The 26,459-nt window shown below is 38.7% G+C and overlaps 1 protein-coding gene and 1 long non-coding RNA gene across 7 annotated transcripts in view; one reads left to right on the forward strand and one right to left on the reverse strand.

Annotated features, from left to right (window-relative positions):
* Positions 1-26,459, forward strand: part of ph-p (polyhomeotic proximal) — a 189,933-nt gene that overhangs the window by 94,206 nt on the left and 69,268 nt on the right. For all 6 annotated transcript variants that reach the window (XM_087345879.1, XM_022075382.2, XM_022075385.2 and 3 more), the window contains exon 2: positions 14,325-14,366. Coding sequence is in view for 5 of the 6 variants with exons in the window: in XM_022075382.2 (XP_021931074.1) it covers positions 14,325-14,366 (42 nt within the window). In the remaining variant the exon portion in view is untranslated. The remainder of the gene's footprint in view (positions 1-14,324; positions 14,367-26,459) is intronic.
* Positions 21,576-24,306, reverse strand: LOC110835303 (uncharacterized). The gene is made up of 2 exons (XR_002544855.2): positions 24,115-24,306; positions 21,576-21,750 (listed from the first exon to the last, which is right to left on the reverse strand). It is a non-coding gene; the product is annotated as an uncharacterized LOC110835303 (long non-coding RNA).

The raw sequence follows: 26,459 nt of genomic DNA on the forward strand, positions 1-26,459 counted from the left end.
TGCTCTAGTATCGATACGTTCTTCAGAATCGATGGCTCCCGGTCGCGGCGATTGTGTGGCATCACATTATCGATACTCGATCGACATTTAGGATACTCTTGCAAAGCTGTCTTTTTACCTGTTGACGATATTTTGGGTTGTGATAAAGAAAGAGACAAACGTTTCGGTGAATCATGCGTATGTACAGTAAGATTTGGGGTTTTCACGGCGGTGAGTGAAGTTTTCTGTCTTCTGGGTTGTAAAGTCGTGTAATCTGGTTTACCTACGTTTCATAGGTCAATGCTGCCTCCATCGACAGTGCGATCATCACCTTGATGATTAAGGCAGGCTTACTAAACTGTGCAATATAAAGCTTAGTTGTACGAAACAAGAGGGAAAAAATTACAATAGAGGAAATACACAGAAATGCGAACCGTGATCAAAGTGGCAGTGTAAAAGGATAAGCAGAGACAAGTCTGAAAATGAAATAATATAAAAGTGTTGTTACCAGTGTAGATGGACAACTACAAGAAATCTCTATTGGGGGGACTCACTTGGTGGTGTCGATTGGATTCTTGTAAACTCACTCTCCGATTGTCGTGTGTAATTGACAATATTTTGTGTTGTCTTTCGTGGGTTTTTTGTCGTGAAAAATGGAGGTATTGACAGACGATATCTATTACACTGGATCCTGCAAACATGACTTTTAACATATGTTTATTCTGCCAAAACACGAATTCACACCACAGAATTTCTCCTCATAAAAAGGGGGAACAGAAGTATACAACTGTCGAAGTGTGTTTTCTATTAATTCTGTTTACGAAAGATAAGATGTTTTTTGTAGTTATAACGTGTTTTATAACTACATTATATACAATAAACATATACTGATGATAATGTGAAAAATTAGTAAAAAGTGCAATTCACTATATAGGCTAGGGTGTGTGTATTTTTATCACACTTTTACCTTTTATAAGATATTTGTTCTTATATTTTAACTTTGGTGTGAGCTTTTTTGCACAATAAGACCGACTGTGAGACCGACAATGAAAATATCAGAAAGGAGCCGCTGCTGGTGCCGCCACATGTGCAAGTCATTAACTAGAAAACATCCTCGTAACAACACGCGTCCGTTATCGTCGACAAAGAACCACCGCCGATTTATGATAGGGTACTTGGGAATATGGAATTGGTGGTCCCTTCTCTGTCAAGCCAGGAAATGGTTTGAATTGCTTTGGTGTTCTATAGCTCCGTTGCCAGGGAAATAGTTTTTTTTTTCCAATATCTCCGCGGGCAACAGGTTTGGCGGGACTGTTACAGCGTCTTAAGACGTCGAAATTTCGATTTAACATGTTTGCTCTGCAAGAAGTGCTTAAAATGTGGCATGAATAACGTGTCTACGTGTCTCCCTAAAACTCCTGAACGTATTTCGACAAAATTTAGTATAGCCAGTTGTTTGGTTGGTATCTGTCAGATTTAAAGGGCGCTTGTCGTATTTAGTGACATTTGACGTGCTCATGGTGGTAAAAATGATGTTTCCGGAAACGGTGTCTGCTCGCGAGTTTATCGAATTTTATTAATGTCCTCGAAAACGACTCGTTGTCAATGTAAAAGGAAAATTAATTTATTATAATTATTATTATGAGGCCAGGAGCCAGCTAGTCGGCTTAGGATCTCTCAGAGGGCTGTTACGCCGCGGATTATTGTAATGCAAATACAGGTGAACGTCTTTTGCCATTTTCTCCAGGTCTTCGTAAACATCTCGCCAGTTTTTACTCCATATCCAGTGAAAGACCGTGGGGATTCCTTAAAAGACAGTGGTATTTTTCTGTTCCATTTGCTTAAGATTTATCAGCGCTGCATTTTGCCATATTAATGGATTTCGCCTGATTCTCGTAAAAATAGCGATTATTTGCTAACTAACCACATGAATGAGAGTTCTTCTTCAGATTGGTGAAGATGTCCTGACTTTTATTGAAGAACAGAGGTTAATCTCCTTGTTAACGAGATCCTGCCTCATTCGTATTCGGGAAGTCCCGGGTTCAAATCTCGTCCCGGAGAATGGCTATCCTGACTTTTTTTTCTTTGTTTTCTTCAGTTGCTCCAGGAAAATTCCGTGATAGTGCCTTAAATTAGGCCATGACCGCGTCTACCACATCCATTCCAATTGATCATCTCATTTGACGCCATGTTGTCTGAGCCTCTGTTAAATAAACTATAACTTTATAAATGAAAATCCTGCCACCGATCCTAAGCAAGATGGATTTAATCCACACTACCCAATCCCATTACCCTGAAATCCGTATTAGTATAATTAGTCCATCTACGCTTAGATCCTCCATGTGTATTACGAAATTATCAGTAATATAATTTCTGTACAGAGCAGGCTAAATGTCTTCCCATAAGGAAAACAATCGAATTATCTTTATTCAGGTAAATGTTCAAATTGTTGACCTACGACCTCACGGTATTTATTGACATGGAACACGACAGCATGTCTCCAATGGTTTTATCGCTTGGTCCCAGAGAAAAAAAGTCGAGAGGTGTAAGGTCCGGTGACCGCGGTGGCCATTCCACGGGACATCTAGGTCGTCAATGTATTTTTATTGTAATACATTGTATTCCTATAATACGATGACTAATATTACACGGGCGAAGTTCGCGAACTTGAGATGGCACAAGCCATACCGGATGATTTAACGTAGTGGCCACAGAGCGTTCACGCGTTGAGTCGAGTTGGTTGCCATGGGAACCATCTGGCGCTTGCACAACCCCTCCCCGCGTACAAAGAGTCCATTGGTCGGTGGTCTCACGCACTGCCTAGGATGGAATGCTCTCATCTGTAGTGCGTGTCTGAAGTAACCGTGCTTCATTTTGAGATGAAATTGTTTTGGCTACAAGTAAACTTAGTTAAAATTTCTACCGTCGTTTTCGAGAAAGAAAACGTCTCTAACTGAGAAAGTACATGGGAAAAATAAAGATACTTGGGGGATAATATTAAAATGGATGATACAAAAATACTCTATGTCGACTGGTCGTAAATATTAAGTTATACAAAAGTATAATTTTATATGCTGTTTCATATGTGCTTGGACCTGAAATATAGTTGTCAGAAAAAGAATAAGAAATTCTACCTTCTAATCTGTGCTGTCGTTATTTGTAAAATATGGCGATTAATCGAAGTGAGATGGAGTGCGATATATAACTTGCCAGAATGATTTCAGGAACACATTTTCCGATTCTCGTATGTCGAAGAAATTTACATTATCTCGTAGGATTTGAGGTTTTCACGGCGGTGAGTCTGAAGATGGCTGTCAGCTTAGTTGTTGCGTCGTGTCGTCTGGTGGAAGTTTACCGACGTTTCAGAGCTACGAGTGAACATTTTCTGACGCAGACTTCCTGCCGAGCCTGCATTAAAAAGACCTAATTTAAATGCCACACCTATAATGTAGCTTACTGGTTTCAAGGTCACCGTCATTTCTATTTTTTGTAGACTGCGTCCCTCCGTCCAAGAACCGGTTTGTGTACTGTCAGACCCCAGATAGATGTTCAAGCGGTCTGCGTAATCAATAATCAGCTACTAACTGATGAATTAATCGATTGTGAAGCCGTAAGTGTATTCTGTGACTGTCGAATTATATTGCGATCTCCAGTTCGATATATCGAAAAATGAAGATGGCTGTCTGTTGGGTTGTTGCGCCGTGTAATCTGGTAGAAGTTTACCAACGTGTCAGAGGTCCTTACTGCCTCCATCATCAGAATGATCACTTGTCTCTAACAATAATTCTGTTTTTTGATGGCGAAAGTGTATTTGTCGGTTTAATAAGATTCTTAAAGTAGACAGGGATTACTTATGTAACAGGCTTTAACGTGTTATGGTTATGGATTTTGTTTTCTTTGAGGTACGGAATGAATTCATAAATGTTACGAAGACGTTCTACTTGAAAAGTTGAATAGCGCCTGGACAATTTTCGTTTATTATTGAAAGTGTCGTTCTATCTTGGCGATTATCTTGGAAACCCTAATTTTAATTTGGTAGCACAGGGTATGTCGAATTATGGTAGATACTTTTCGAAGAGGACATTTGGCCTTAAGGGTTCCCGAAACGTTTCTTGCAGCGCGTCCAAATTGCCTGTTGAAATTAATAATGCATTACTTACCCATTAAGCTAGCAGGACGGTCTTCAGCGACGTTTACCAAAATGAAACCAGCAGACCCCAGGAGGTAGTGAGGGGGGTGGCAAATGGAATAATTATAGTACATACTAAGAAAATTCCATGTTAAATTATGAACATACCTTTTAAAATATCTTATAACCCTTCCACCTTCTCTAACCGGTTTTCCTGAGCTGCTCAGGGTTTGTCTCGGGTCGCTTAACAATCGAAGAGGTAGATGGTCAGTTTAGAAGTCTAAACGTCCGTCCAGTCCGAACGTTTCTTTCAGACTCAAAATATTTTCTAATAAAGAATATAGATCATGTGTAGCAAAACTTTTCTTGCTGTCATATACTTTATTAAACCATTTCAAACAGAATCAGTAGCCCTCAACTCTAGGGTGTGCACCTGCATTCACACAAAACTCAACAGCTGTCTCAATCCCAACACGCATGCGCATTTACTACTCTCTTAAAGGAAACTCCGCAGTACCAACATTGAGAAAACAATATCACGACTTACCCACGCGGCCTTTCCGTAAAAAGAATAACTAAAGTACACAAACACTTCCAAAGAAATTAACAATTGTTACATTTGAAATTCCTTAATCTTACAAGTCATAAGTCGCAAACAGATGGCAGACATCACCAACAATAGAATCCAGAAATGAGAAACTACCACAAGTCAAACTAATACTAGCCGTGAAATACCAACAATAGAAGTGGAGTTCGCGCACGGACGTAAAAGTAGGGTTTGCCCGGTTACAATCTTCAAGGCTGGTTAAAATTCTTTGAAACTTATTTTAATTAATTCTTGTACGTTGCAAGGGAACTTTCTGAACATTTATTATCTACATCAAGGGCTCTTCAGATTAATAATTTCGGAACCACTGGTTGAGAACTTGCCGTTTAAGAGTGGGATCGTAGGTTTGAATCTCACTGGAGTCATGGATGTATAGAATAATTGAAATGTCTTTTACACTTGTTACAACGCAATTTATTTCCCACGATGAAGTTACGTTTACAGCGCTGTACATTTGGTGGAAGGAAGGTATTACGTTTCGAGCGTATAGTCATCACAAATTAATTTGTCACCAAGGGCGTGTGACTTTTAAATCAGTCTGTGCCTTTGCGTGTTTGTACTGCGACGTTCACGAAATTCTGCCAAATATCTGATTGGATTTATAGTTCCACATTCCAGAAAGGAGATTAATCGTGCAACTTAATGTAATGTTTTAAAACATTTGAGTGGTGGAGAGCGAAGTTATGTCTGAAATCGTTAGAAAGCTCGTCTGAAACGTCGGATAATATTTACCAGACTACACGGTGAAACACAACAAGACAGTCATATTCATACTCGGTGTCTTGTGAACCTCAAATCTCACATATCTTTTGTTGGTTTGTTTGTTTAAGGACGCCGAATCAGACAGTTGTAATTCGAGGCTGTAGGTATATCATCTCAACTACTGTCAGCGTCATTAAATAAACCCCGAATAAATTAACGCGTTTGTTGTATAATTTTATTTATTTCCCACCTGTCTGTTGTGCCCTATAGTCGTGTTATTCTAAGGAGTCTGTGGAATGTAGCGTGCGGGGAGAAGTGGTAGAGTCCACTTATCTCGGGGGGAGACTTGGACGAGTCCGCTTGCGTCGGGGGGGGGGGGGGGTAGCTTTACAGCAGTATTCCTCAAGCGATGTGCCGCGAATTTTTTTCTGAACAAATTGTATGTTCGCTCGTCACAGTTAAAAAGAAATCAGTATCTATTTCTTTCGTAATTTAAATTCTTAATACACAAGACACATTGGTTCATCAGTTTTATTCATCATGTGTTATTTTTATTTTTATACACATGCATTCTTATCGATCAAGGATTTACGTACAAGAAATATTTTTATGCCATGTTGTTGCTGAAAACTTTCATGCTTGTGTGGGGTTGGAGAGGTTCGCTGTTGACTGGGTCAGGGTTCAATACCAGCCGGAAATGGGGCGAATTTTTCTACTTGTATTCCATTTCCCTCGCCACAACAAAGTCTACGTATTGTCGATGTTCGTCTTCGAGGGCTTAACACATCGTGGACATTTAGTTAAGACGCCAGCGTTTCGGAGAAACATACTATTTCCATCTTCAGTGCCAGTAGGATAATGATAACTCTAGTTTGTAGGTGAGTAGGTGTCCGCGGACCACCTGTTTTAACGTTGTTGGAGTTGTGGAAACGTGCAGAAGTTGTTTTCTGCCATTGGCTGCCACATCCGTACACAAAAGTTACCGTTTGAGGGGCTAAGATAGGGGCAGCTTCTCCCCTCCCTACCCGCAATGGTAATGCAGGTGCAACCGATCGATGGTGCGTTCGTGTTTTGTTTTATTATAAGGTGCAACAAGTACCAGCTCACGATCTGCGATTAATCGATCGCACGTTTTGGAAAGCCTTTCTTTTTCTTTATCTTGACAGGTGGTGGTTGCTTCTTATTAGGGACTTAAGCGGTTTTAATCTTTGCTTTTTAAATCTTGGTCTCGGAAGCAGTGCTAGTTGTTGCCATGGAAACCATGCCGCCTAGATGTTAATTGGACTTGAACCATCGTTACACTTTCTTTTATATCGCACGCGCAAAGCTTGAAATATTCATTACTTTGACTCGGAAACAACGCAGAACAAAAACAACATTTAAAGATAGTTAGAAATCTGTAGACATTATGACAAAGTTAAGATGTTTTGGAACGACTGTAGAAATTACAAAATTTCATTCACGAAGAAATTAAGAGCAGACTAAGTTATGAAATGTTAACTAACATGTGGTTCGAAAAATACGATATTTTGGTATATTAATAATTCTTTGTATAGTGTAACATAACAACATGATAGCTGCTTGAAACAAATTAAGTACTTCATGGGGATTCGATCCCCATGACCACATGCACACAAATCCAGTATGTTACTACTGATCTAAATTGTATTATTTTGAATTCATCCTGATTTACATTGATGTAAAATCTAAATAAGACGTCAAAACATGTGATTAGCATCGCTCGGAATTAAAGTTGTGTAAGATAACTGACATATTTGAATAATTGTTATTTAATTTATATATATATATATATTTATAGTTTAAATGCGTCATGTTTGTGTTTTATAATTAAAATATATAATATAATTCAGGTCTATACACAAACTTTACTTACAGATGTTAAAATTTAAAATTTGCGCTATTCATCGTTACTACGATGTTACAATACTGCGCCTTCATTACTACATGTTTCGATGCGTAGCATGATCTTCAGGTTTTTTCTTTTAAAACTACTTTATATTTCAATGCAAGTTTTTCATTTATTCATCTGTTTTGTAAATTATTATAGTATGTGCTCTGTTGATCTTCTTATTTTATGCATCTTATGTTTTGTTTTCCATTATTCTGTGAATAAATTAATTAACATATGAGTTATTTATTTATATGTATTGTATTGTAACATCGTAGTAACGATGAATAGCGCAAATTTTAAATTTTAACATCTGTAAGTAAAGTTTGTGTATAGACCTGAATTATATTATATATTTTAAATATATATATATATTAGATTGCAGTTTGTAAGTTTGTTTTGTTGATAAGATGATAAGTATGTAAACAATTATTAGCCTGTCAAGGACAAGAGGTTATTTTAACTACACGCTCATAAAAGCTTGGGTTATATAGAATAGTTCAGACCATTTTGGTTATGAGCACGGTCTATGCGCTATAATCAGTGAGACATGCGTAAGTATAGGCACAACGTTGAGAATTTTTGTCAAAATTGTAACCTGTAACGCTGGACTCTGTGATCTGTAAATATTTTCCTGTGGTCAGGTGTACACATTTTTGTGTTTCTCTTTGCAAAGTAAGATGAAATATAACGTAAAGACGAAGTCTTCAATGAAAGTTGTTTGCAAATATATTTTTTCTCTGTTATTATGCATAGTGCACAGTTTTAAAATTTTGGTATGTATTTTATGAACACCCTGTATAGTGCTATCCCAATGGGATGATAAGTGATTAATAAAATTCAGAAGAATGATGCATGATATTAACATTTGCCTGGAATAACTATCGATTTTCACATAGATCTTTGATCCACAGGTGATGGACCTGCGTAGTATAAGATGAGATAACCACTCAACCGAAACGTTTGACTCTTAAGCGACGAAATATGAAATTGAAATCGTACCACGGACGAAGTGAGATCAATAATTCATCCCCTTCAGTTTTGAATGTTGATGCCCCCTGACGTTGCGGGCTTCGGGGGGTGGGGCTAAGCTTGAACGCGAATACAATGTACGGTTATGCTTCCATTTCATGTGATTCGTGCAAAGAACGCGTATTAAGCGGATCACACGTGTCTCGGATCGAAAATGTAGCACCCTGGGATTCCGTTGCTAGGTAACGTATTGAAAATTATTGGGAATAACTAGAAGATGCCATGGAAAATACAGCCTACAGTAGACTCTCGAATATCCAAGTTGGTTGGCAAGTATCTTTTCCCGGATGATCTAAACCCCGGATAATCCGAAAGAATGCAAGGGAAAACGAAAAATTTAACAAAATCGTAATTTTAGTTAGAGACTTCTACTAAAATTTGTAAAGATTTACTAAAATCAGAATAAAATTTAATACAGTATATACCAACTATTTTCTAAAGAAGGGTTCCGTTGGTTAGTAATAACTTAAGGTTTTAGCAACAACTGATTTATGTGAATGCGTTAAATAATATGTCATTGTAAATATTCCTTTATTTTTAAATGCTCAGACTTTTAGAACATATTTTATAAAATTAATATTTAGTTTTCGTTTAAACTAGATATTTTGTCTTTCCGTCTGACTTCTAAGAACCTGAAAATTAAAGCATACAAAACAATAATTTTACGTGTTGTTTTGTATGAGTGCGAAACATGGTCTCTCACTCTGAGGGAGGAACACAGATTGAAGGTGTTTAAGAATCGGGTGTTGAGGAGGATATTTGGGCCTAGGAGAGAAGACGATGGGGCGTGGAGAAAACTGCATAATGACGAGCTTAAAAATCTGTTCTCCTCCCCCAATATTGTCAGGGTGATTAAGTCTAGAAGAATGAGATTGGCGGGGCATGTAGCGCGCATGGATGGGACAAGAGGTGTGCACTTGGTATTGGTTGGGAAGCCTGAGGGGAAGAGACCGCTGGGGAGAACTAGACGTAGATGGGAGGATAATCTCAGGCGAGATCTATGGGAGATAGGAGTTGAAGGAGACTGGATTTTGTTGGCCCAGGACAGGGTCCGGTGGAGGGCTTTGGTTAATTCGGTGATGAACCTTCGAGTTCGGTAAGCCATCTAGTTGATTAGTTAGACCCGGTTCATCCACCCCTGGATAATCGGGAGTCAATTGGGTATTCTTCGTCCTAACGACTGTGGGATGCGGTCAAGAACAATATTTCTTTTTTAATTATACCACTATTTCCTTTCCATTTGTTCGGATAGTGGTGTTTCAACTATATAGACCTCGCCCCAAAGGCCGGCCATATTGAGTTTTTTCGAGGATTTCCACAGTCTCATCAGGAAAATGTCTATATAGTGTTTTAAATCAGTGGTATTCAACCTTTTTTGTTCTCGTACCCCCAGATATAATTTCTCTTCAACTTCGTACCCCCAAAGTTGTTGGTGTATAATTCAAGTTATACATAGTATATAATCCACATCTAAAATAAATTGAATAAATTACATTACTGATTATTCAGTGTTTATCATAAAATAATATATTTTTTTAAATTTCACGTACCCCCTAAGATGTCTTCGCGTACCACCGGGGGCACGCGTACCCCAGGTTAAACACCACTGGTTTAAATTATGCGACGACCGATTTCTTTCGCATTCTTTGTGATTAATTATTAGTTAATCATCCTATCATTAGGCGCTATAGCGTGTAGTCTGAGTAAGTAAAAGCCGCGTTAAGTGAACCATTGTACGAACTAACCGAAATTATATATCTTTCATTATTTTCCGTATTTCGAAATTCAAAAGTTAATGTGTGCCACAAGACTTCCGCACTAATGAACAGTGTGTGCCAGCTACGTTATATCTTCCTCAAAGAAAACACCACACTTCACCGTTACAAAGATCAACTGGTTAATCCTGTTTAAGGAAATAATCCCTGTTTACAGTGAGAATCTTACGAAACTCATATATACAAAATGAAGGGTTATTAATTTTTGATGCAGGTGGGGAGTATAGTTACCATTAGGCTTTAAAGGTTTGACGACGATGCTCCAATTACAAAAATGTTATTAGTCTGCAGTATGGAGTAAATAGTGAAGATATTCAGTTACCAGATCGGGATTCGATACAGAATGAATCCATCTGCAGTCTTGTTATTCCTTCAAAGTAAGACAAATGAACAGACATGCGCGTACATAATGTCAACATCCGGTGTAATTTGGCTTGTCTTTTGAAGCTGCGTATTATTAATTGCACAGAAGGCGCCGGTTTCGGAGACTTTGTCTGTGTAGGGTCACGGAGGCGTCTAATCTTGCACGATCCAGGGATCGAATCTGACTTAAGGCATGAAAATGTCATTGCTCATCATGGCAAAGACAGGGCTGCACAGTATACAGCACCAGAAGTATGAGTAGAATCTACTCAAGTCACGGACCCCATAGGCACAATTTTCGGGCCCTCTGTTGAGAAGTATTTTATGTCAAAGTCTCAGGATCCCATTTATGAAATTACTGAGCATACGCAACCCGTCAGAGAAAAGCAAAAGTTAACCTCGTTTTTTTATGGAACTCGATTGGAATTACGGTGTTCACAAAAATTTGCCAAATAATTCATCCAAGGCCCAAGCCTTTTGTGAGACCTCGTAGCATTCTAATTTTCTGAGGTGAGGGATTGTTAGCACCCAAACTGGATGATTATCCTGTATCACAGAAGGATGACATTGGACCTCATGGTCTCTTGGATTCGCCGCACAAACACATTATTTATTTGTGATGTATTTCAAATATTAATTTTAATATGTTTTCGGACTAAAATTTTGTATGCATTTTTGATCTCCCCCTTGTGGTTTGTTTTTTCTGTGTAGGGAACTTCTGTCTTCAGGTTTGTTTTTGTTCATTGTCTTGCCAACATTGTTTTGGTAACGTGATTGAAAACCAAACTTTACGTTAATTCTGACACGCTCGTTACAGATCTGTAGTTTAAACAATTTTGCACCACGTCACCGTCAAACTATAAAGAGCAATTCTTGTTAAAAGGGAAAACAGCTTTCTTTGTAACAAATTTGTGCTCGGTATATCATTTTTTTGTTATATTTGTCAAACATAAGGTGAGACTATGACGTAATTAGTTTCCGAGAACATGTTTCTTCATCTTTGTGAGCTCACGATATTTTAATTATGATTACAAGATTAATCTGATTTAAATAACTCCCATATTTCAAACTGCATTGTCAGCGTGCCCCATTTAATAATGAATAATGTCCATGTCATCAATAAAAAGTAAAAATTTCTTGTCCAATGATGAATGCTAATTCTTATTACGTAATTCACTTTTTCAAAATATATATAATTTTTCACTCGATTCAGAGAACAATTTTACTGTTTCCTTGGAGTTATTTTATGGCGGTAGGCCACGTTTCCGGGGGCTGAATTTTGGAAAAATTACCTGCGAGAGTTTTTGTAACTGTTGTTCTGGAGTCTTCGGTTTCGCGAGGGGAGTGAGGCAAGATGGCGTCTATTGAGGGGGAGAAAGAATGGAATGGCGGTAGGGGAGAATTTTCTGGCCCGGCGTTGCCAAATTTCGTCTTAGGAGTTGGGGGTGTTAGTTAACCATTTTTCCCAAAATATTAACCTAACCGATAAGTGATGGTTGTACCTTATTTATTTTATTTATTTAGTGTTCTGTCTGACGACAGGTCCATATGAACAGGATCATTCCATCCTTTTCTCGGACTGGGACCTGTTCATATACGTTCTTGGCAGATGATCCAGAAGTGGTTTGCCATTGCCTTCTTCTGTGTGTGAATGGAGTAATTGTTGGGATGCCACGGAGGAAAACTCCGTGTTGCCTAGACCACGACCTTGCCCATTATAAACATTTTGTAAATACTTTTGATACGTCGGAATGGTTTTTAAGAATATCATATCACTGCTTTTAAAGAAGTCATACATTCTTTATGCATTTTTCGTCTTTCCACTATTTGAGTTACGTGTTTTGGTTTGAGTACATCGTTTTATAAAGTTTATAATAGAAGTGACGCAAATTGTTTTGACAATTCAGAAATGGGCGATTGGGTAAAGTGTCCCATGTGATAAGATAACGTAGGCTCGCTGCTTACATCTCTCACTGTCTGTATAAAAATGACAAAACGGCTTAACAGTATTTTGAAGCCTTTACTCGTTTCAAGCGCATTGGCATACATGTAAAAATAACCCTGTCCTTCTGTTTGTAGAAATGAAAAATACGAACAAATGTTTAACAGATTTTTATTAAATATATTGCGAAATTTTATTACAATTTGTCGAAATACTTCAAATTTGATTCCCCAACGTCAAATTTAACGTATTAAGGTTTCAGCACAAATGTTCGTGGTCGATATTGAACGTGTTAACGCAAATTTGACAACTATTTAACGTTACGTACAAACGTCTCGTTAAAACCCACGAAGACATTTGATACAATTTTATTTGAGCATAAAATATCCTCATTCCCACCGGAAGGTTTTATATTGAAAGCAGTGGAGTTAACACATTTGACCTTCACATTGTGTTGCCCCGTAAGGTGTTTCGCCGGAAGTTGTCTAATGAACTTCCGCTTTCTTTCAATTCATGTGATTTCATTTATCGCCTGCAGCCGTCTTCTGCGTGATTTGCTAGTTACACCTGTGGTAGCAACGTCCGTGTAACAGTGAGGGGAGGGGGAATATGGCTTTTTGTACGGATCACGGAGTAGAAAAAAATACTGGTTCATTAATGGCTTGACGTGGCCTATCACCATAGTCGCAAAATAGACCACTTGCGTTATATTGCTGACCAACAAACTATGGAGTAGAGAGAAGCTAATGGTATCTAAGCCAATCAGTTTTCTGCCTTTATTGGGGAACGAAAGTTTAATGAGAACCGCGTCTCCAAATCGCTACTTGTCTGAGACCCCAAACGTAAATACTACCCAATTTCTTGGCACCTTTGTTTTTCAGTGATTTTTTAAAAATATTATCCTATTTCTGCTTTGTTGTCTTATGTTTTCCAGTTTGTCCATTTTTAGTTCCTGTCTGCAACCGAGAAGCGACACTTGCGTTCAACTTTATCAGTGAACACCCTGTATAAACATTCTTTTGCTTAGGTTCAAATACAATTCTCAATCTTGAAAGACTACCCCTCTTTGTTTCTACCATGAACGTTATCAGATATCAAATTTGTGATGCCATTAACGTGGCGTATTGCATAATGACTTCACAATGCACCGCAAACATCGAAGTGCTTAAATTGTATACCAGGGTTTCTGAAACTCAGTCGCTTCTTTTAACTTGATGGTCGTGTATTTTTTTATGTAGTACTGTGTCACTCTGATTGATGAAAAATGTCGGATAAGGAGCTTTGAAGTGCTGTTACCATTTGGCAGCTTGATGAACGTAAAATCATGAACTAAAATGCGTGTTGTTGATCAGAACTTGGAGGATTGTCTGTTAATTACAACAAAAACTGAGCAAAATGTTTAATTATTATTTAAGCAAAAGCATATCACATATCTTACTGATCGATTTGTCAAAGTTGGTTTAAATATTTAAAGAATTCAGTTCTTACCGCAAAGAAAACACGACACTTCAAGATTTTAAGATTAACTGGTTAATTCTGTTTAAGGAAACAGCCCGTTTTCATTATGGGAATACAAAACAAAAATCCATAAATACACTAAATTGAAAAATGTAGTCACTGGAACATTCGGCCTTAAAAGTTCAAAGATAGGCTTTGAGTAACTCACGAACTTGTTCGTATTAAAAATTTGCTATTACGTTTAAATAAATTGTCCTTGTAACTTTGCTATCTACGTTTCTTTAAACATCGGTGAATGTGATCCTTGAGGACCCTTTCTGGGCGCTTAAGTATTCTTTACCTGTAAAGAAAGACGTGGGCGTTGGACTACTTCCTATAGACGTACAGATGGTGAATCGGATAGTTCAGGTTTTGTTCTTTTGTTGCAGGGTTCCCAGTGAACAGCAAGACCACCAGCCCAGCAATCAAAGGTAGGAAAGTACCCAGCGCTTTGTCAGCAGATTTAAGCCAATGTTTACTATCAAGTGGACTCGAGGGCTGCTATTGGTGGGAAGTGTGATACGTCAGAGTTTTACGCTATTATATACAGACTGAAAACATCAAGCAGTTGAGATTACCGTGTATTGAGTGCGTCTGTACTGTGTTCTGCGGGTGTTGCGATAATATTCTAGATTAAATCGATGTGCCACTGTGATGTAAGCTTAAAGCTGTACCCATTAAAACACATGAAAGCCTGTGGTCTGTTGTTCGTTCGGTGGTTGTGGAACGAATGCTTTTAGGATGGGTCGTCACGCACCGCGAAATCTTGCGCATGCGCGTATATCGAATTCCTAGCAGGGATTTTCTCCTGGTCTGTGGACTGTACTACAATCACGCAAAGTTCACAATTGAATGTAAGGAATAAGGGATTGAATGAAAGGGATAAATATATATGGGAGGAAAGGGACAAAAGTGGACCTTCTGGAGTATAAAATAAAGATTGATGTTTTTCAATTAAGTGAAAGCCGGAAGATGGTTTTGTCGGAGCATTGTTTTTTTGGTCGTAGACTATATCCATTTGGAAACAGCTTGATTCAGTTACACTTGGACTTATTAAGTATTTTTCTACCGTTCAGAAAAGCTAAAAAAAACACATTATAATAAAAAGTTTTGGAATTAGACTAATTTAATTTAGTTGTAATTTCTAAACGGCGACACGGACTTGTCGTCTTGTCCATCCGAAATCTTGAACTGTCTCGTAGCTTTCAGTTGCAAAACTTTGAATTCTGAACGAAAATTGGTCTCCACATGCCATGAATTCTAGATTACGTAGCGTGCGGGTCGAATATGAACCGAGGAATGTGTTGGGTCCTGTTAATATATTACTGGAGCGTAATCCTGCATGACACGTGATTTATAAGACACTTAAAAACTCGTCAACAGTGCGTTCCGAATGTTCAGGGTCCAATTTAGACAGACATAGTAGTGACGTACGCAGAGACTTAAAGCTCAAAAACACCAGGGCGCCATATTTATTTTAATTTATTATGATAACGACCTTGTTTATAATTGTGTGAATGTTTAATGACCACGGTGTTGATTGCTGTCTTCCAGGTGTAACACTCCACCTCAGAGGTTCTCATTTTCGTCATGTTGCTGTTATTGTTGACATAAAAGAGAAACTTTATACAGATTTCATGGATATTTGTTGATACTAAGCTTCATGGAAATCCCAGTTTGGTCGAAGTTGTTTTGAGTGTGAGGGCAATATGAGACATTTCGAATATAACATGGGTTAGATTTACAGACACTTGATATAAATTAACTCGGGGTTTGCAAAGGAATGGGTTAAGTGGAGCTTTGTTGTGCACGAACAGTCGACAAGTAGATTTTGACTTGGGAGATTTGAGTTTTGCATCACTACGATTTTTAAATTGTTGATACAAATACGAATTTTTCAAACTTTGGCATTACACCGCCGACACACGTTTCCTGTATCGGGTAAATTATATGAAATGTCGGTAAACTTTTCCAAACTACACTCCGCACATTCCAGACTACCGTCTTGAGAACCTGAAATGGTTACCGTCTTTGATTTTTGTTAGCTGAGGTGCGATGTTGCGGTTGGATACAAGACTTGTCCCTGGGGGTAGTTAATAGTCGCGGTACCTGGCACGAACACCTGGGAGCGAATTCACGTGTCGCGACCAACATTTTGGTGTTTTTATTACCAGAGATTAAATTATATTATTATACACCTGTCTCTGGCATTTGATCACTGCACATTCGATTTATTCACAGTTTCACTGACTATAAAAGAGAGTACGTCGGTTTGGTACAGTTAAAGTATAGAATTTATTACAGTTAAGTGTTTGCGTCTTCGTGACAGCTGGCAGATCCTATGATATACGTCCACTCCACTTCAACTCCCAACACAGACTAATTGTCGGTCAAGTAACGTTGATTTACTGTGTATTCGAATTTGAATGGCACTGAAGACTACATCGCGTGCAAGCGATTGGCTGTACTTTTGAAGAGCTTCTGCTCTCATTGGACGCTGCTTAATCCCATGTTCCCTTGCGGTACTACCGAGAAAAATCAATAACACAGCATCGATTGGTGGTACTGCCAACCTTATAAACCACATGATAATTATTATGTGTGATACATGACATTGATTTGAGCATGGATCTCATCGCGTGCAGTTTCGCTGTGTTTTAATTCTAATTTTAACTCTAAAAGACAAGCGGTTCTGGGTTTGTGAACTGGCTTGGTCCGGGTTTGAACTCCGACAGGGTGGTTACACTTGAGATATTATTAGAAATAAGAGATGGTATTATCTGTAACACATCTTGGGGAGATGAGAAATATATAAATTTTAATTGGAATACATTAAGGGAAGCAACTAGCTGAACTGGAGAGTTCGGAGGATAATATTAAAATGTTGATTGTGGTTTTCTGTCAGTGCTTGTACCGACGTTTGGGAGGATCTTAACATTGCTTCTTTAGGATGGCCGAAACAGTAGTTACCACCTACAAGGCCAGAGGCGACATCGACACCGCTGTGAGAATCTCAAATATCTGACGGCGTTAAAATGGGTATTGGAAGAAGTAGGATATGAGGACTTGAACTGGATTAATATGGTTTAGGATAGGGGCTTATGGCGTACTTTTTGTGAATTTTATATTTATTTATTTAGTGTTCTGTCTGACGACAGGTCCATACGAACAGGATCCTTCCATCCTTTTTTCGGACTGGGACCTGTTCATATACGTTCTTGGCAGATGATCCAGAAGTGGTTTGCCATTGCCTTCTTCTGTGTGTGAATGAAGTAATTGTTGGGATGCCACGGAGAAACCGGGGAAGCCCCCGGAGGAAAGCTCCGTGTTGCCTAGACCACGGCCTTGCCCAACACAAGTTATAAATTCGGGGCACCGCCGGGAATCGAACCCGAGACCCCAGGATTACAAGGCAAGCGTTCTAACCGCTAGACCACCGTGGCGGACTTTTTTTGTGAATACGATAATGAAATTTCGGGTTGTTGGGGGAAATTCTTGAACAGCGGAGTGATCTACCAGCATCTCGAAGACTGGTCGATGGAATTAGTTAGCTAGATGCTGAAATCACTTCCGTGCGAGAGATACACTTTCGAAACTTCCCACTGTCATAGATGTAGTGAGGTTGAATCAAATTTGGAATTCAGAAAGGTATCGATGTAGTCTAGTTCAGAAAGTGTCTTTACGCGATAATCGATCGATTCAAACGTGTTTTACACTGCCTCACCTTCCCTCGCCCTAGTGCCACAGTTCCATCTCGTTTCAGTACCCGGGACCAAACCCTGAGTTTCGTGTACGTAAGTAGCTAATGGGTGTAAGTAAAACGCATCCAAAACGTAAGCCAAAAGTATTATTATCCGAGAACAGAAGCTAAAAGTAATGTCGCCTGGAAATAATGTTTTTGGTTTGGATGGTATGTGGTTCATTATCTGCTACCCTGATTGCATCCCGTTGAATGTTACTTCTAACGTCGTTGAACGCACGATTTCGTCTCGGTTACTGTACTTCGTATTGCGTCTAGGAGGTCTCAATTTGGATTGTGTTCTTGCTGATTGATGCATTGTGATGTTTCAAGTAGTTATCAGCGTTTCGCAGGAAAGACTTCATCTTCAGTGTATAAAGCAGAATACAGCAATCAAATTGTTCACCATTGCGAAACAAAAAAGGTATCAGATTTTTAAATTAAAACGTAGGAAAATATTAACGAAATGTAGGCTTTGGATTTCGTATGATTTTTAGAATGAATAGTGATTATTTATGTAAACAATATGAACCATTCGATCTTTGTGTGTGTTTTATAGATATAGGATCTGTATTTATAAATATAATTTAGATGAGCTTTGTGCCTCAGACGGTTAACCTGGGACTGATCAATCGTCTTTTGTATGACATCAAGGACATCTGTCGGAAATTCAGCACTCCGTCTTGCCTACAGCCCGGAGGGTTCCTTTTAACTCTTATTTTCTCATTTGCTGCCATAATTACGCAAATAAATGTCTCTTTCGGCCTTATTTCCTGATTTGTTTGGGATAATTCGCACAGATTTTGCAAATAAATTAAGTTATATCTTACGCTTTTTTGTTCCGAGTGTCATCGATAATATTCGATAATACGAACTGTAACCAATTCCATGGGGCAGAGTCCCTGAGAAGCTGATATTTTCTAAAGAATTCGCATTCCCTGCTTTTAATGATCATTACTAGGTTCACATGAAACAATATTCTGGTCCCTCTCCAAAGCCAGATGAATCCACTCGACACACTCTCACCCTTATTTCTATATGGTCCATTTTAATATTTCCATTCATATACGCCTCGACCACATACTTAAATTTGTCAGAGACAAAATTTCGAATCACGAAAAGGGGATACAAAACTGTACATGGCCATAAAATTGTATCTACATTTGTTTTTTTCCTGTAAGAATGTAGGTTAGTATCTAAAAAAATAAAATTCGCTCAAATATATACGTACTCATTGTAGATTTTGGAAGCTCTTAGCTCAAAACCGTGTATACTAACAAGAAATTGAAAATGACGATGATAATAATATCTTGAAATACAAGGACCTTCTCAATGAAATACATAGAATGTGGAAAGTGAAAGCAAAAGTAATTCCAATAATTATAGGAGCAACTGGAACTGTCTCCAAGTCACTCAGAAAATATTTGGCCAACATCCCGGGCGAATACGACATTAAGGAACTTCAGAAAACTGCCATTTTAGGATCTTCATACATCATTCGAAAGACGCTGTCGTAAAATATGTAGTCGTCCCTCACAATAAAACTATATAATAAATGTAACACGTATTAAAAACAAAATGTATTTTGGAAATAGCTGCTGCACTACGTACCTCAGGGGCAAGGTTTGTCTCGGGTACACGGAAGTAAATACCCCGTAAAATGGTGAATAGATGGAATAATAATAATAATAATAATTCCAATAATTATAGGAGTTACGACAACTTATTGCCCCTTGTAACGTCAGTTGTCCAAAAGATTGTCCTCATTTACTTAAGTCTATATCGTCTACAATATTTATTGGTTCCAGAAATTCTTCTCATCGCGTTCTGGAATTCATTTGTTTTATATTTCAAAATCTGTTCAATAAGCCTGTAATTTCTGTTCTTAATTCTCCTAGTATATTTTCATTTCTTTTACAGCCCATCCAAGAGTATTTCTCTGTATCATTAAAGTCTTTTGTCAGCGTCTGTAGTTCTTGTTTTGCGTTTTATTTTCATTATGCAAATGATAAAACCGGATAATAAAAGCAGCAAATTTATCTTTCAAAGGCTTTGGCGTGGGTAATTTTTTACCAAATGAGATTTGGCCTTGATGTTTGTGATAAAGATGAATTAATAACAGATTATATAATAAGAACAATAATACGTTGTCACTAACAGAATCCGTATAACATCGCTGCTACGAAAGCTCGCCCTGGAACACGATCCTGAGCTAGTTTGATCCAATTCTGTTCTCAGAACGTACATCCGTAAAACACGACTGTCTTCTGTGGTGTTGCACTGTCTAGTATGGTAGATATTTACCGACGTTTCAGATGTGCTTTCTGCATTCAACATGAGTGTCGAATAACAAGTGATTAAAACATCGGAGCTAAATATTATGAAGCCTATTTAGAAAAATAATATCCCTATTTTGGCTTAATCAGTTTAATTATTTTCATAAAGTATTTCCAAGTTTAAAGAAGATGGCTTGTCTTCTGGATTGTTGCGCCGTGTAATCTGGCATCAGCAGGGACCTCCGAAACGTCGGTAAACTTCTACCAGACTGCACGGCACAACTACCCAGCAGACAGCCATCTTCAGACTCATCGCCGTGAAAACCTCAGATCCTAAATCAATTTCCAAGTTATTCTCCAGTGGAATAGAATTTCGCGATGCTTGAACCAGACTTCCACCTTTCCTTCTGTTTTAGGTGGTACTGACTACTATTTATTCTAAAAACATTCAACTCATTGGAACGTTTATTCTTATTTTATGTTCGTATCACTACTCTACAAACACGACTTCTTACACACGAAATGAACAGTACAACCACGTGTTAACACCACAGAACACACGACAACACGTGTTGGTCAGAATGATTCAAATCAATGTAGGCGAAACGGTTGATACAACAGATCTGTGTTAGTCAGCTGGAGCCTTTGCCATTCCAAGAAACAGCCACCCCCCCCCACCCTCATACTTGAAAATATACAAAGACGGTTACGCCCCCAGAAGAAGGTTCTTGAACTTATGACTAACAATAACGGGTCATTGATGTATTTAGACCCATAACACACCAAAAATAACAAAACATAAACAGATTCCGTGCTCTAATAAATTTAAAACAATGAATGGACTGTGTGTGGGTTCTTTTTCTCAAACAGCCTACTCCAATGACCGTCCCTTCCTGTTCATTGTTTATTCGATCAAGAAAGTGTCGAATGAGTGACGAACTCATATCAGGAAATATGTTGACCAGCGGAGTAACTTTTCAAGAAAGTCTTATGTACAATGCAGATAACAGCTTTATACATTCAGGTACACCATTATTTTTGTCAATAAGGGGTTTGTATTCTTAAATCCTTTGTGTGAACCAGTTCCTTGATTCAAAATGAGAAACCAACATTTAAGAATGCGATTTGGCAACCGCGTACGTAGTAGGGAGATTGTCCCTTCCCAGCTGAATGTGAGGGTGGGTAGTTGATCCCTCGCAACGTACCCAGCCAGCCACCCTACTGGTTGAGGTTGAATGTTCTTGAAGTCACGACCACTGCCATCTCAGTGGCCGTGACCAACTGAGAAGTCCCTCACGATTTCTGGGGCCCAGCGTGGAATTTTACAGCCAGGTTTTGTTTGTGAAATTGTTGGGTTAATCTGTTATTAAATCCATTTGATATTTTGTCAAACAGCGACTAAATTCTTGGTTTGAATCACATCCTGTGGTTTTCTTTAGTTCTTACAGGTGTCAAGCAATACTTTTACATAGATCACAGTAGCGTGTTAATTTATCTGATCTTGGTTATTCAGCGACGCTTTCAGTAACTAATATGTGTCAAATGGTCATATTATAAGTGAATAGTGAACTGAGGATTGATTGGAGGGGCTAAGGAAAACCACGAAAATCTTAGGAAAACCGATATTCGGGTAGAGATTTTAATTCCGTACCTCTCGCGTACGAATCATGAATTTTATCGACCGTTTCCTTTGGTATGACAGCCTCCTTTCATATCTTTAACTATCCAGAATTCATAATCATCTTCCAGTCTCATGCAGCACTGTGTAAGTTGGGCAGTGAAATGTGGTTACTGAATCATCTCCGATAAATCACAATATTAATCCTGTGTGCTTTGAATGTGGAAGCTTCAAGGTCACGTTGAAACCATTTCGGTAATAAAATATTTTTGCAATTCCTCAAAAACAAAACTTCAGATTTTAATGGACCTTTTGTGGCTATTTTCCTGTATATTTTCTGTCACTGTGATTAATGTAATGAGGAGTTATTTATCCCTAGATCTTATTGTCTGGACGTTCTGTCGGCCGCGGTCCCTAAGAGACATCTTTCGGTCAGTGAGTAAAATAACTTCGTACATTTGACACATTAAGCTTCCGAGAAGCATATTCAATTATAACATTAATTTAATCGTAATAGCAGAACATAGATAAGAATACATTGTTTTATGAATATATAGATTGGCCTGAGTAATATTAGATTACAAATTACCGGGTTTATTCTTTGTTTATTGTTGTACTCCTTAAGTTTTTGTGGAGTTTCCCGGATAAACCGGTTCGTCGAAGGCTTCGTATGACTTTAGTGAAGTTTCGACAGAAAACAATCGCCTGCTGTCTTTAAACATAAGTACGCTAAGCCATATGTTGCTTATTATCCGTAAATTTGTGTCTTACTGGAATTAGAATAATCGTGCTTAAGTTTATCTCAGGTTTTCTCAGCTTTGATGAAAGTGTGGGTTAGCTCACTGTTGCTGTCAGGTCGCCTGCACCAATGCAAGACACTTTCATTTGAGCGGAAAATTCGATGATGTTCCTGTCTTGTGTTTACTTTGCGTCACTTTTAGAAATGTTGGGGGGGGGGGGTGAGGTCCGGTGACCGCAGTGGCCAATTATGTTGACCACCACGGCATATCCATCATTCAGGAGTCATTTTATTCAGGCACTGCGTCACGTGTTGCGAGCAACTCTTACATAATATACATCAAGCATTACATGTCTTGGCGTGGGAATCAAGCGGTGTCGTGTTAAAAGAGCCACATCCTCTTTCCGCTGTGATGTCAACGTGGCGACATCTCTGTTACGTTTTACTACTGAAGATGTAAAGAATATCCAACACTTGAGACTGGACACACGTGATTTTAAAATTTCCCTTCTTTATAGTTGACTTCACTTTGTCAGATAAGGGAGTTCTATGACCCTGGGACTTCTGAGTGTTAACATGGCTGTCTTCTGGGTTGTACCGTTGTGTAGTCTTGGAGAATTTTATCAAAGTTTTAGTGTATCTTGCTGCCGGGTTCATCATCCTGTTTATGGAGGCTGCAGGGGCCTCAGAAACGTTGGTAAAAGTCTACCAGACCACACAGCGCTACAATCCATGTTTGCTTATGTTGTGTGGGTATATTATTAAAGTAGAAAGGCCAATGTCTGGTTTTGGTGAGGCGAATATGTCATTTACACCCAACGGATGCCCCAATATAGATGTAATGTGTGACTGAAAGTAATTTTTTCATTGTTTAACGTCTGTAAAACTAAATTCACGGGCCAGCAGCCGCGTCACGTGGTTAAACTCTGCCGACGTTTCGAGGGCCGTCTCTGTCCCGTTTCAAGGCTAGTCATAAATTTTAATAAACATCTTTAAATAAATTGGCGCTGTAGAATTAACACTGATGTTAAAGCTGCGATATCATAATATTTGACAGAAAAGAGACCAAAATACATTACTTCTTACGAAAGACCATAATAACTAATATACGCTGAGCATAACCAACGCTTTACTGGTGCACTCCTATGTTCGATTCTATGTAAGTAATGAGGGTCCATCTTACTGGCTCTAATAAGTTTCCACTGAGTCATCAGACCAGCAGTTGATTGACGTAATCTATTTTAAATCTTAGAAACCCAAGATCGTCTAAATATTATTTAAGAATTCCCTCTGTACCGCGAAGGAAATATCACACTTCACCATTGCAAAATATCAAGTGGTTAATGCTTTTCAAGGAAAATCCTTGTTTATAGTGAGAATAATACAAAATATATTTATATAAAACGCAGAGTTGCTGATTTCTAAAGCAGCTGGTATAGTCGGCGCAGTAGATTTTGGCCAGTGGAATTTTCAAGGGGAAGGCTAGGAGCGAGTCACTTGTGCGATAGTATAATGCTGACTGCACCGAGGAGCTTATCGGACCGAACGCCCAAAGAAAAGAAATACACTGACCGTGCCACCTCAGGTACACAGACTAGGCCCGTCCGCCAGCTTCTCCACCGGCGAAAAACCACTGCGCCGACTATCTCTATACCTGCAGTTACTATTCGGTGTAAACTGACACTCGAATTCACAGTGGTTTAAAGATCAGTCGGTGACACAGGTGGCTTCAGTGACTTGTACAATGTCAATGTTGTCGTTTCGTGATGCTTTAGTTAAAGTATACTGTGAAGGGAGAGTTACTGACCTTATTCTTTCTTATCCCTTCGCCAAGTTCTATATTTCGTTCTTCGTGTGTCGAAGCTCTGCATTTATAGGATACTCATTCCAGTGATATTTTGTCTGAAGAGGGGAAGTGATACAAAAAGTTTGGATGCGCAGTGTACATCTGCGCATGTTGCTATGGCCGCTAGGGGTGTCGTGTGTTCAATATGCGTTCCCCTCCGCCTGCAGACTGGTTTATCCAGCTCCCCTAGTGGTTCGTCTCTCGATTGGTGTGTATCCTGATATCGATTCTTGGGGGAGAGCTGAGCGGAAACGAAGGAAAACCATGGCAGTGAATTTTCTGAAACCATTGTTCAACAGGATGGCAGTTGGCTCTCCTGCGGGATGCCGGTTCGCGGGGGAGGTCATTGAAATTAAATTTGTGGTTGGAAAACACTGGATTGCGATGTGACGCCATGTTGAAGCCATCTGGGCTCCGTTAGGGTCAGAGTCTTGAGGGCGCAACAACTATACTCGGTGAGGGAATTGATGGAAGAGAATTAATTTTATACAGAACACTTTTTTTTTGTTTTACGTCGCTATGCTGAGTAAACACGAATCCGTGTTCATAATTTGCCCCTGTTCTTAAGTAGTGCGCAGTGATGGCGAATAGGGAACGTTAAAGGAGTACTCCACGCATTCCAGACATCGGAATTTAAGGCAAAACGTGGAGGTGAAGAGAAGAATATTTTCCGTGACCGGCTGTAACAGAAATTAATGAAGATTTCAGTTAGATTATCGGTATAATCGTTATAATTAATTTTCCTTTAGTTCGCAAGCAAGTCCAACTGTTCATTCTACAGAGCGAATATTTACAATTACAGTCGCTGCCACCAGGTGTCTCGTCAGTGGTGTTTTCGTTTTATAAATTTAAGTGTGGGATTTTTGGAATAGTGAAGCGTGGAAAGCTACTAAACCTATGAATATAATATTTTTATAAATTCCAATGACAGGAAACGCAATGGAAAGGCATTTAAGATGAACGTTTTTGGGGGTGGGGATATTTGGACCTTTTAGAAAAATATAAGGTTTGAACTGTAGATAATATAGCGTATATAAATGTGTTTGAAATGACAATTTTCTAGCTACTGATTTATCGAGATTAAACGTCCGCATGCGTCCGTGTAAATAACTTTGATACACTGCGTTTGGTGCAGGCACGCCGGCGTGTGACGTCACATGGAAGGCGAAATACGAAGAAGGGGAGGGGGGAGTCGCAAGTAGCTTATTTCCGTGCTGTTAATGCCATGTCAAAAACATTAGTCATTGTTTCGTGGACTCGCTGTTTATGCTGTGAATATTGTAACGAAACTAATATCGATGTTATGCTGTTTGGCTAATTCTTCTGCATGAACAGTTGTGGGTGGTTTGTCTATAACGTTGAATGTTCGTGACAGGTACAGCTAGAGTGAATGCGATGTAGGTCTGTTTGTAAGGTATATTTCCTCCAGAAATGTGAATTATACACCTGGATAGGAATAGTAACTATGGAAGTGTCCCGCTGTTCGTTATAGTCAAGATGCAAGTTTGACGTTTCGATAAATTGCAGCTTTTTGCCTTTGTCTTCCAGTATTCTTACCCTTGGTCTGTAATTAACCCTGATATATATTTACGAAACATTTTTGTTTATAACCTTGCCCTATTTGATTAATTTCTCACGGACCGGGAATGTAAATTGTACCGAAATAAAATATGAATAGCTAAAGTGCGTATTTCTGGGCTCAGTCCAAGACGAAATTGTCCAATAAACATTTTCGATAGTTTCTCGTTACTGACATGGGCATTTTAAGGCGACTGTTGGAACAGCGTAGGACGAATGGATTCAAGCAGTGACGTCATTCCGGCCAAAATCTTATGGCGTGGAGGTCGCTACTGCTGCATTACGTAGGGGAAGAAGGGGCACTTTGCCACAGAGGCATTGCAACATTTTTTTTGCACTTCATCAGCATAAGCATTAATATTTTAAAAATGTTATTATTCTTACATTTATATAAGTTAAGTATTAAGTACAATTATTTTGCCAGCCACATTGGTTTTCATAATTTTCGTATCTTCCATGCAGTTGGACTTCGTGACATGTTTATTGGACGTTTTCGAACAGATTTTGGCCCTCAAAAAAGATCATTCAGCTGTGGACATTTTATATATGCAGCTTTTGTTTTATATCTTGATTTTCTGTTCAGTCTTGTTCGTTTATTTTTCTCTGACTTTATATGGCAGCTAATTACTCTGATGGAAGCTGATTAAAATCGAGTTTCTCGGGTAGGGAGAGACAAGAAGTCCATTCATTGCAGGGCACAGTTAGGTAGCCTTTTTGAAACGGTCAAA

This window comes from Zootermopsis nevadensis, unplaced genomic scaffold (genome assembly GCF_977971745.1).
Source record: "Zootermopsis nevadensis isolate Lab colony 2312 unplaced genomic scaffold, Znev_1.0 Znev_ptg000009l, whole genome shotgun sequence".
In the NCBI taxonomy this organism is placed as follows: domain Eukaryota; kingdom Metazoa; phylum Arthropoda; class Insecta; order Blattodea; family Termopsidae; genus Zootermopsis; species Zootermopsis nevadensis.